We start from the raw sequence: 13038 nt of genomic DNA, 5'->3' as shown, positions 1-13038 counted from the left end.
TATATATATATATATATATATGTATACATATATACATATACATATATATATATGTATACATATATGTATACATATATATACATATATATATATATATATATATATATATATATATATATATATATATATATATATATAGTAATTTAATTTTGCTCACGTTTCATTATCAGTGTTTTTTTTTATTTATGTTAATGTTATTTGTTAAATATCGCAAAATAAAGCTTTTACCCTAAATCTGACTAAATTTAGTTTGTTTTACATTATTGCAATAGAAAATACGAACCTATGAAGTTCTGTTCAGCACACAGCAATAACAACAGTAGGCCTACATAATAAGTAAAACACTTTATATAGCCTACTTGCAAAAACGTAATTTTTTTTGTAGGCCTAATAGTAGCTTCACTGAAATTGAGAACACATTTGTGTGTATTTTTATTTAGACCACACTGTAATGGTCAGAACACAGCAGATGGATAAAAACAAAAACATCATTTCCCACATGGAAGACAAACAAAAGGATAACTGCAAAAGTGCTACCAATACATTCAGTGTTTGTTTTTAATAAACTAGACCACATATTTAAAAATGTAACAAGTAAATTTACATAAAGATTAGAACACACACACACAAAATCTTTTTTTGTTTTTAGATTAAAAGCTGCTTGGGAAAATTGTTGTTTAGATAATCAATCAGAACTTTAATGCCTCTAACAGGTAAATTAAGGCTGATCTGTGGCATAAGTCCAGTACAAGATAAAAGGCCATTTGTTCATGTATAAAGACCCAGCTAACTTACTCAAAAGTATTGCCAGATGCTGTCCATATCTTGCAGGTAAGGGTGACAAGTCATTTACTGCTGTAACCGTAGTAAATTAACCATCTGTATACATACACAAAATGTAATTTGTGTTGTTGGAAAGAACAATGGGTCTCATTCACCACACACAAATTTGTGCACAAATTATTCACCAAAAACTTTCATACTAAAATGTATTCCAAGTTGAAAAAATTAGGAACAACTGAAACCACATGTACGTAAAAAGCACTTTCTCTGTGCGGCCTTATAATCTTAAGAAGTTATATTTTATCTCAAAAATATTTTGCACCCAAACTCTAAATGTCTTCCTAGCCTTGTTCTGGAAGCAGACACACTCGGTTAGTTTAAATCTAGACTAAAACACATCTCTTTGACCTGGCATACACATTACACATTTCTATAATTCAAATCCATTAGTATTGTTAGGCTGCATAAATTATGTCAAACAGAAAGACTTCCCATAACACCAGATGTACTTGTTACATCATAAGAAGAATGGCATTTATGCTAATATTAGTCTATCTCATCCTTATCCAAAGTTACCGTAGTCAGCCAGATCCGGGTCGTATCCAGATCAGATGGTGGACCTGCACCTAGTCACAACCTCCTCATCACAGACCAGAATGTCAGCAGATACCGTGCAAACTAGAACGATCACTTGTGAAGACCTCGTCGACACGACAGCCCACAAGACACAAAGACCACAAGAACCAGACATGTCCTCTGAATTGAACTCATTTCATAATTGATGTACTTTACACAATTATTGAACTGAAATGAATCAACGCTGAAATGACTTCAACGGAATGACTGTTTACTATTGTCTTTTTAGAGCTGCTTTACAGCAGTGTTTAATTCTGTTTGCATCATTTAATCGTTATTTTCCTGTTTTTCACTGTAAAGCTGCTTTGAAACCATTTGTATTGTATAAAGTGCAATACAAAGGACTGTAATTATATTGTATTACATTATATTATTTTTATATAAAATTACATACAACTAATAAATACAGCTTTAAAGTGATAAAAAATTTAAATTAAATGATGCAAACAGAATTCCTCTTAAATATATTCATCATTTATAGTGAAAGAGTAAGAAAAGCTGTGTTATAGCTTAAACTGTGAGGTTTCTCTGTATAATGCATATGTGCAGCTGACTAATGAAAGGTCTAATCTGGCTCTGTATAAAAGGTGTTTATTGTGTTTGAACTGGTTTTGAGAATGACACACTTGGCACTGCTTGAGGATCTGGCGAGTGCGTCTGCAGAGAGCGGCATACAGTATGTTTGACTTGAGTGACCAAAAGCTGTAAAGGAAAGGTTGTGCTGAAAGCCCTTATATGGAGATGGTTTAGGCATATTTTATGCAAATGACTAACCTTGTGCACATGGCGGCTCATTTAGAATACTCCAAATTCACTAACATGAGAATGAGATTAAGAACAAATTCATGTGTGCACTACGCACGTGTTGTGAATTAGGTGGACAACAAATATGAAATACTCCACGCAATTATCAGTGAATGAGACCCACTGTTTCTGACACCTTAAAGGGATAGTTCACCCAAAAATAAAAATTCTGTCATTAATTACTAACCCTCATTTTCTGAAGACTCGATCATTTATATGATGAACAGATTTAATTTAGGCCTTTATCCACATATAAACACTGATCAGTGAACATAAAACACAAGCTCAACTGAACCTGCTTGACGCGTGAGAACAAACCTCATTGGTTCATGCTGAAGCTCAAACGTGCAGCGTAATACGAGAATGAACCTCATTGGTTCTCGCAAGTCAAGCAAACATGCTTGAGCTTCCGTTTACCACAACTGATGTGTTGATGAATGTTTATATGTGAATAGAAGCCTAAATTCAATCTGTGAAAAAAAAAAAAAAAAAAAAACCTCAATTCACATGGATTAGTTTTAGAATCTTTTTTCAGATTTCATCAGAAACATCTTCATGTGTTCCGAAGTCTTGCAGGCATGTAACGACATGAGGGTGAGTAATTATTGACAGAATTTTTACTTTTGGCTGAACCATCCCTTTAAAGGGATTTAGGGGGAAGAACATTAACACATAAATGTAATCAAACACATCATCATACTATAAATGCACAAAACACAACATGGTTAGTTTTTAGAATGCAGGGTTTTTTACACATTCAAATTACATGCAGACACAATATCATGACAAAAAAAATGTGCTGTAGTTCCATGTATATGATCCAGTCCCTTGACATACTGTTGTAAAAACATGAGAATGCACCGTTTTAAGTCATTAAATCACTGATTGAACATTAAAGTGCCTAATGAAATGTGCTCGCTTAGTTTGTGTAAGAAAACAAAAATGTAGGTAGGTTAAAAACATTATTACCCAGTAATATATATATATATATATATATTTTATATATATATATATATATATATATATATATATATAGGTTGTTGGTCCATTCAAGTGTCGTCAACGCAAATCCCACAGGCACTTGTCAGAAACCCTCATTAGTATAAAATGGGGCAATCTACAAGAAGGGCCAAAAACAACATTACTGCTTGAGTGGTGTGTAGAAAGATGCTTCACATTCTCAAAAGGGTGATCAGGAAAGTTTGTGCTTTCATGTCATTGACATGAACAGGCCTTAAATCATTCATGTTTCTAAAAAGTGAAGGGCAAACCAATTATACCATTACTTTTACTGCTGTCCCTGTGGACACGAAACTTTATGCGTAAAACAGCAAATGTATGTAAAGTATATGTGCTTAGCGCTGAGTGGTTGTTTGGGGAAGTATAATAGGTGTACAAGCTATTCCTGCAAAAGATTCTGGAAAATGAAGATCTCTTTCCCACTCATCCGTCTCTGTATTATAAACTTGCACAATACTTGTGACATTATTTAGGTGCCAGTTGTATCCTCCAACTATATAGATCTTTTTATCCAGCAAGCAGCAGCCAGCCTCCGACTGACCAGCACGCATTGGACTGACTGTTGTCCATTGATCGGTCTCTGGAATGTAATACTCTACGGCTAGGACATCGAAGCAGCGGTCAACATGGTCCATTCTGCCACCGAGAGCATAAATACGGTTGTTTACACTGATCATAGCATGCAGGACTCTTGGCTCGTTCATGGGACACTTGAAATCCCACTGATCCAAGGCTGGATCATAGCAATGAAGAGTCTTCTTATCCTCCACGGACACCCCATAACCTCCAGAGACGTAGAGTTTCTCTCCACATGTAGCTCCGGCGTGTCCCCAGATTCTCCTCTTCAGGGAATCGACATAAGTCCACTCATTTTTCCTTGGACAATAGCACTCTACAGAGGACAAGCTGCCAGATCTGTTGCGTCCCCCTGTAGCATAAAGTTGTCCATGCAGTACGTTAAGCTGAAACTGAATGCGGCTCTCCTGCATGGGTTGGATTCGAAGCCACTGGTTCAGATGGGGGTCATAGCGAAAGCAAATGTCAACTGCGCCCTCTCCACTGCGATATTGCAAATGCTGCCCACCCACGACGTACACAAAATTGTCGAGAACCGACACACACGCATGGCTGCATCCCATCTCCATTTCGGTCAACTCTTTGAACTGTCGCACTGTGATGTCGGGCAGATAGTAAACTTTGCTGCTTACAGTGCGATCATTGTCGGTGTAGGGTGTTCCACCAAAAGTAATAAGCGACGTAACGTCTGAGCGAATGGAGGTTCTAGGTGATTGCATTTCGTGCTGTCGGAATGGAAGGATCTGATAATTGAAGGCCTCTAGGAGAAAGTATCGACACTGCACATCCTCCACCATGATGTCGACCGTTTGGACACTGTCCACAAGCTCAGACGATCGCATTAGGGGGAAGCGCACGTGGCAGAGCACTTCGCTGGCTGCAGCTCGTCTGGATGCGTCATGCTGCAGCCAGCGGATCGCTGCATGGAACAAGTCGATCTCACTACAGTTCTTCAACTTGTTGCTCTGAAGGAAGAAAACCAGTCGTTCCATTGGAATGTGAAGGAAATCATCCTCCTGTGCTATCTGCAGGAAGTGACGGAACGTGTAAGCATCGACCGACTGTTTAAGGGACGAGAGGCTAAAAGTGGTGGCCATCTGGCCGATATTTAGACAAGTCTCAACACTCATGGCTGATTTCAGGAACTCCTCACAAAGCTCCACCACAGGCCCCATCTGCAGGAAGACAGCAGCACCAAGAACATCCTGAATGCAGTCCAAGTCCAAAGTGACCTCAGAACTGTAGGCAAAATCAATAATGTGCTTCAGTCCTCTGGCTGAAAGACCTTTTAGCTCTATGGTGTTTTGGTTTGACTCCTTCATTCCTCCAGTAAACATGGCTCTGTATGGATCAAGAAGAAAAGATTTTACACCTCTGTTCAAATTGGGAAGAAAGAATCTGCAAATATTTACGCTAACCCTAAAGTACAAAAGTGACTGCTCACATTTTTAGCAGCCTTGATTCCGGAAATATTTTCCCAGTCATTTTCTAAGTAGGCATTAAAAAAAAAAGAATATTAATAAAATTTCTAAGCCTTGAACCAAAACATTATAAACATGACGGATTATAAACTTGACGGATATCAAGATGTCTCTGGCTGTTTCAGTGCTTTAAAGGGTGATACATTTTCTGAGATGTTAACAGATACCTTTGTTTTAAACATCATAGAAGACAATGTTAGTGTCTGTTAAATTTAATTGCAGGAAAAGACTGGTTAATTTTGAGTATAATGTAATAGAGTATAGTGTATAATGTAAAACTTGTACAAATTAAATATTCAAATTCTCTACGTATGGTAATTAACAAACTATAAATAACAGTGATCAACAAATCAGAACTCAATACTGTAACGAGCTGCGCAGGGTCGAGCAAGCTTTCATTGTTTTTTCACGCTGTTTGAACTTGACAAAATGGCCAAGGGAATGGTTCAAGCGCATATTTGGGCATTCTTTAATAAGAAGAGAACTGCAATGTCATCTTTTCACACAGGACGACAACTGACAGACTCATACATAACTATTACATATGGTACAAAGATTCACTGATACATTTCATATATCATACATTCACTATATGGACAAAAGATTAGGGACACACCTCGTAATTCTTGAATTCAATGAGTAATTCATTGATTTCAATCAGACCCATTACCACAGGAGTACATGAGACATTCTGAAGAGATCAGTGAATTCAAGTGTCACATCACCAAGTACAATGGCAAGCATCAGAAAGAATGGTGTAAAGAGCACTCCGCCACTGAACTCTGGAGCAGTGGAAACATGGAGTGATGAATCACGCATTTCTGTTTGACAGTCTGATGGCCAGGTCTGGGGTTAGCAGATAGAAGGAGAACTGGTCTGACTGCATTGTGCCAACTGTAAAATTTGGTGGAGGAGGGATAGTAGTATGGGGACTGTTTTTCATGAGTTGGGCTAAGCCCCTTACTTCCAGTGAACGGAAATCGGAATGCTTCGGCATTCCAAGACATTTTAGTCAATGATGTGCTTTCAACTTTGTGGGAATAGTTTGGGAAGGCCCTTTTCTCTTCCAGCTTGACTGTGCCCTAGTGCACAAAGCAAGGTCAAAAAAGACACGGTTGTATGGGTTTGGTGTGGAAGAACTTGACTGGCCCTGAACTCAACCCCATCAAACGCTCGTCCAACATCAGTGTCTGACCTCACAAATGCTCTACTGTGTGAAATGGGCAAATATTCCCACAGAAACACTCCAAAAATCTTGTGGAAAGCCTTCCCACACATGGAGTGGGAACATTCCCAAGAGTGGAAGCTGTTATAGCTGCAAAGGAGGGACCGACTCCATATTAATGTCTATATATTTAGAATGCAGTGTTGGTGTAATGGTCAGGTGTCCCAATATTTTTTGTCCATATAATGTATTATATACAGTGCTTGTGGAATTTTTCGTACCCCTTAATGTTTTCTATTATTTTTTTGTTGCAGCCTAGAGGTTGCAACTTTAATGCTCTTCCATGACGCTTTAAGCTTGATGTCGACTAGCCACTCGTGCCTATGGAGCGCAACAGGAAATCTTTGAAGTCCCCTTTTATGCTTGTTTCCAACAGTTAAAATGACAATTAAATGCATACTTCAGAAGATATGTTTGATTATACCATCTGGATGCTCAAAATGTATTGGGTGAATGCACGTTTTAAACAGCCTATCGTACATTTAAAACTAAACTTATGCGCTGCTGCATTGTAACACACACACACACAGTAAGTGACTACTGATTTCATTAAGTAATTTGTGTTTTATTTGAATGATTGGTTTAATATCTGCGTCACATATTTCCCTACATGTCATGGTAGATCGGACCCTTGTCATAGAATTCGATTACGCATGTCTGTGTATTGTGCGTAAACTTTGAAATGACATAAGAGTCCTATGAAACATGACAGGAGCTTTCATTTGGGTTTATTAACATGTCAAATCGGCTAGATGCAAAGAATGTGGGAAAACAATTAAAGCGACAACATCAAATTTTATGAGACATCGCATCCACAAAGGTTAATCACATTAACTATGATACCATTAAGCTATTATACTGTGGTGTAGCTGCATATGTCTCCTTTGGATTGCCAGCCAGTAAAAACATGAAAAAAAAAAAAAAAAAAAAAAAATCTAGCCTTTAAACCTAGCACGAAGTTTTATCAATCTTTTCGCAGTATATGCAGCTTTTCTCTCTCTTAATGTGTGTCCTAGAGAAAGAGAAAAAGATGTTAATCAATTTAGCGAGTGGGGGTTCAATCTTCAGATGGCTGGTAAGAGGCATGTCACGTGACCTGTCAGTGGCTGGCTGGCAGCTGCCAGTCGTGATCACAGCCATTTGACTGGTTTAATTTGGATAACTGCCCCCAAAACGTCAATAATACAAAAGAATACATGCATGAGATTATATTCATAATAAGAAAACAATTTATTTCCTTACAGCGAGAGTGTCAGGCAACGTGTTATACTCGCAGTTCAGCCGCGGATGACTGGATTGAGCGTCCAGCAAAGCATAGGTAAGCTGCCAGTCTGATGACGGCCATTTGACTGCTTTAATTGGGATAAAATTCTCTAAAACTCCAATCATGCAAAAGAACATCATCATATCAACAGATGTATAATAAATGAGCAACAGAGGGAGGAACACATTAAAGACAAAAACTGCCAAAAATCAATGGTTTCTGAAACTTGCCAAAGGCAGAATGGCGGCTCCTGCCAGCCAGCTGAAGATTGAACCCCTACTGCATTTAGCTGCACGCTTCTGTTAACGCTTCTGCTTAATTCCCACAGTTTAACATGGTGTCTCATTTCGAAGACTGCGTCCACTGGAGGTTACATTTGTCGGCCGCATACGTCATAAAAGGAGTCTTATTTCAGGACAGTAGCCATTATAAAATTGACCGGTATTCCTAGTGAACCGTAAATTGTTGTAATTTCTTAATGAGTTTGGAATATAAGGGTCAGTTTACTGAAATGAAGCAGCCTCAATGATGCATGCGGCCAACAAATGCGACCTCCGGAGGACACAGCCTTCGAAATGAGACATAGCCAAAGTGTATTTATATCCGCAACCTTAAAAACAGGTTGAGAGACTATGATGAATGGCTACCAGTGATGCGCGGGTTGATCTGAAATGAGCGGGTGCCTGCGGTCACCCGCGGTTACGAGTCATATTTTTTCATATTCAAAAAATATTTTTAATGATATTCGGGTCGCGGTCGGTCGGGTCGTTTGAAATAAAGATGCCAATTAAACCTTTGTAATTGATATAGTTCTAGACACAATTTTCTATGAATACGTTTTAAATTTAATTTACACTTTATTGGCTGAATAACTGGCGCGAAGATGACGCACGAGCTCAGTCTGCAGGTAGAGATGGAGGCGGCAAGAGAAAAGGTGAAGACTGGGGAGTGGAAGCTCCGCAAATACACAAATAGAAAGAGCAAAGTGTGGGAGACATTTGCCGAAATAATGAAAGATGATGACCAAAGTGCTGGTTTTGTCATGTGTACTTCTTGCGATGCTATTTACACATTTGATAACCACAAAACTGGCACGACCAACCAGGCACGGATAAAATTATCCAGTTTTGGATAAGCCAGACCAATTGTGGGTGGGCCTTAAATTAAAAACGTTAAATAAAAATAAAATAAAAAAAACGTTATCCAATCACTGCTTAACCTAATAAAAAAATATTGACTAATATAGCCTACTGTTATATTATCTGTGCGTATACATAATATAGATTTTAATAGCTTGATGCTCTTTAAATATTGTGTTGCATTGTAAAAGTAAATCCGCGATCGCTCTCCATGGTTCTGACCAAAGAAGAGAGCTTTGGAATCTCCATTATGCATATACCTGGGCTGCATTTTCCGATAACATTGTCTCTTAGCGCGCTGCGATAACTTGACTAAAGGTATACCACTGTACCACTAAAGGTATATCATTGCTAGGCGTCTTCGGGGCTATCATCCACTCGCGAGGCAGAGGCGCTGAGAGGCAGAGGCGCTGGCGCCCTCAACGGCGCTGTTTTTGGTAAAACATGATTTTGACGACTTCATTAAGTTTTGTTTTATAGAAAACTCTTTTTAAAAGATTTTCGTTTTGTATAAATTGTATCTTAATTTTGATCAATGTTTTATTAATCATTGCCCGTATTTATTAAATAAGAAGCAAATATATAGCAGGCAAAATAAGGCGCCGGTACGCGATCACTGCATGTGAACTGGAGGGCGCCGAAACTCAACTTGTGCCTCACAGATTTGATAAATATAGGCTATATATTACAGAAAGCTTGAAATGTCTACTTTTAAACGAAAATATTCAAACCAAAATAAATAGGCTATAGGCTAGCCTACTCTCTGATTATGTAGGCTAATCCATATGAAATGTGCATTTCTCTCTGGCGTTCATGGCGAGTCCGCAATCTCCGCATTGTCAACTTCCTCTTTGCAGCGACACAGAAAACACCAGTTTATTACTAAACAATTAAATGTCTCCTTGCTAATTTAGACACATTCATAATCATTACGGTGCGTGTCCACTGGCGGTGCGAGCGGAGCGAGCGTTTTCAATTCATTCCTATGGAAGTTGAGCTTCACGCTCGTGCAGTGCATTTTGGGATTGCCAGCGGACCGGAGAAAGCGTTGAGAGCGACCGAGAGCGTCAAAAGGTTGGGCAGTTCTCGACTTTATGCAAATATCAAGCGAAAATCGCGGTCGGCAGCCAATTGCTGTGAGGTTCGGGATGTGACGTCTGTCTTGAGAGTTTAAAAATATGCAAATTGTGCCGTTGCTATTGCTGAATTTAGTACGTAAATCGTTTTGTTTACGAATTAGAGGCTTTGCAGTTGTTATATATGTTAAATATTTCACTTTGGATGTGTTATATTGGCTGGTTTTATAAAAGTTTATACAATTGAAAGGATATCTTTGCTTGGTGCATTTGGAAACAAAGCTGGTCTATTTCTAAATGTAATCGCGTGAATCTTTAATGATTATATTGTGTGTGTGTTGTAAAAAACTTAGATTAAACACACTCGCAACAGACACACCCCAAAGCGGAGACGTTACAGCGTTGCCAGCGGCACTGAGCGGACTTTTGCCGCTGTAGTGGACACGCACCGTTAGGCCTACTTTAACCGGTTCTTTGTGGCAAGCTATAAGCGTGTGGTCATTACGCTTATTCCTGTAGGCTAGCCTATTTAAGTAATTAATTTAATATAAAGGGGCGATTTGTCCACGAATGGCTTAAATGAACAACTAGTCGACAAGAAAAAAAATTAGTCGGAGGTAGCCCTTATTCCACATATTTTCGAACCAGCAGGGAAGCCATCTGGGTTGGGCGAGCGACCATGAGCGGAGCGGAATATTCAGAAATAATTCTTGACAAAATTAGAATATTAAGTTATATTAAGACGCTACGATGAGCATTATAGCTACTTAAAAAAAAAATGCGGGTCAGGAAGCGGGTCGGGTACAATATTTTCTTTTTTGTTTTTTGCGGTCCGAGTTGCGGGCGGGTTAGTTGAAAACGTCGGTCGGGTGCGGTTTGTTTATACATTGACCCGCGCATCACTGATAGGTTTGTATCTTTAATTTATGTCTAATAGTTTTGAAACCATCTATATGTTAGTGTACTCCTTAAAAGGTCATGACATGAGAAATCAAAATGTCCTTGATTTTTTGGCATTTAAGAGGTTTTTGCACCATTAAAATATCCAGGTTTATAGCTTAAAACAACCTCCTAAGTACAAAAAGAGCATTCATTTAACCAAGCTCCAAAAATGGCTTGTTTGGATATTGTGGGATCTTTTGAATATGTCTGCCTCCAGAGCAAGATACTGATGAATATTTGGCCCACTGGCACTCAGTCTCTTAACACATCAAAAGCAAATAGAACCCAATGTAATCACTGACGCCGAATACAGTATACCCATTAAATTTCTGATGTACTCCATGTGCTTTAGCTACTCCCGACAAAAGGACAAATGGAAGAGTAAAGGAACAATTGCTTTGATGCGTCCAGTTTAAAAACCATGATAGCATCTGTACAGCCTTCAGAAGGATCCAAGCGTCAGGAACGGGCAGATTATTTTTAATGGCATCCCGGATCGAGTCAGAGGTTTATATGTTTGATTGGAGAATTAGACTGCAAATTGTTTTGTAAACAAGGCATAGTGCAAAAGAGAGTTTGCAAAAGATTTTTTGTTGAAAGATGAATCAGTCAACTCTATTGGATTTGACAGAAGCTAAATTGCAACTGTAATTAAACTAACTAGTGCAAGATGCCCGTGCAAAATCAGTTTTTGAGTGTGTTTTTAGTAATTGTTGGTTTGGTGTGTTTGAGTGCTCATTGTTACAATTACACAGCAAAAGTTCAGTGACATTTTTATTTGTGCATGGCAGAAAGCACAAAGTGAACTCCGAGAAAACGCTATGCTTGAGCAAACAGTTTGTGAATAGGCAACTACGAATGATGCCCGTAAAAGAGACTGTGAACGCATATGTTTAGTTGGTGAATAGCATAGGCTACTATTACACAGTAGCGATAACGTTAAGCGCACCAGAATGAAATATAATATTCAGAAGTAAACAGCATAGCTGACTTACAGATTCAGTTTACATCCACAAATGAATAAGCGCATCGATTCAGGGAGCAGTGCAAAGTGCCCGAGCAAAATCAGCTGATCGCAGTCAAAAAAGTTCAGGAGATTTTTCTTAGCGATGGCTGATTTCAATATGAAAAATTTTTTTTTTATATTTATTCAATGGATTAATTGTATTTAGAAAAAAAAGTGTCATGAATTTATTGCATTCTTGGGGAAAAATAAATCTTTGAAAATCAAAATCTGGATTTGAATTTTTTATGTTATTATAACCTAAAGATGCTATGTGAAAGTTTGGAACAGAAAATAGTGGTTTTCACTTTCTTGGTAAAGAAAACACATTTTCACTCAAATTAATCAAAATGGATTTATTACGTTTTGGAACCAAACTATAATATTCAGAAGTAAACAGTGTAGCTGACTGAGTGTTTATGTCAGAATGTTGATTTTTAAACCACAACCTTCTTGGGGCTTCTTTTACCGATATATTTAACGATATCTTTTGCATTTCTAATCCAAACAACGCCAAACTTGGCACTGCACTTACTCGTGCCCGTAGCGAGACACCTGTCAAGTTTGAAATCCATCGGACTAACGGTTAGAGAGATATGCGAATAACAGACATACAGACACACACACAGACATACAGACACACACACAGACATACAGACATTTCTGTAATTTATAGATAGATGATGCTTTGCCTGTAAATGGTAGTTTTATATGGATAATGCTTTACTTACACTTACATGCAATAGCAGGGGGCTGTTAATATTTTTTCCCATGCAATTGTGTAAGCCAATCACAACAGAAGGGCCAGAATGAGAGTTGAAAATAATCATTTTTGTGAATATACAACTTTTTGTTGTTTTTTGTGCAAAAAAAGACGACAACAAAAAACAAGCCTAAAGGAACATATTAAATGAATTAAACAAATCCAGGTTGTGTCCCCTTTAACACTGACAAAATCTATATCTATATATCTAAGTCTATATTTGCAGTGGTCAAGTCATTTAATTGGGTCATCAATAAGAACAAGGATTAACCTTGCAACTTATTTCTCGATTTACAACTCAGTTGGCTGGTGTTAACAAACTGTGT

The 13038-nt window shown here is 38.1% G+C and overlaps 1 protein-coding gene across 6 annotated transcripts in view; it reads right to left on the bottom strand.

Moving 5' to 3' along the window:
- Positions 1–1907: 1907 nt before the first annotated feature.
- klhl26 (kelch-like family member 26) overlaps positions 1908–13038 on the bottom strand; it is a 26425-nt gene continuing 15294 nt past the window's right edge. For 3 of the 6 annotated variants that reach the window (XM_081358041.1, XM_081358042.1, XM_081358043.1), the window contains 2 exons: positions 5264–5307; positions 2856–5160 (listed from right to left, as the gene is read on the bottom strand). In XM_081358041.1, the coding sequence (XP_081214167.1) occupies positions 3579–5160; positions 5264–5304 (1623 nt within the window). In that variant the 5' untranslated portion in view covers positions 5305–5307 and the 3' untranslated portion in view covers positions 2856–3578. Of the gene's footprint in view, positions 5161–5263; positions 5308–13038 lie in introns of all 6 variants that reach the window. The other 3 variants (XM_081358038.1, XM_081358039.1, XM_081358040.1) reach the window with 1 other exon arrangement.

Source organism: Scardinius erythrophthalmus, assembly GCF_964197995.2.
Source record: "Scardinius erythrophthalmus genome assembly, chromosome: 25".
Taxonomy (NCBI): Eukaryota; Metazoa; Chordata; class Actinopteri; order Cypriniformes; family Leuciscidae; genus Scardinius; species Scardinius erythrophthalmus.
The sequence above is the reverse complement of the archived record's forward strand: the minus strand, read 5'-3'. Positions and strand labels throughout refer to the sequence as shown.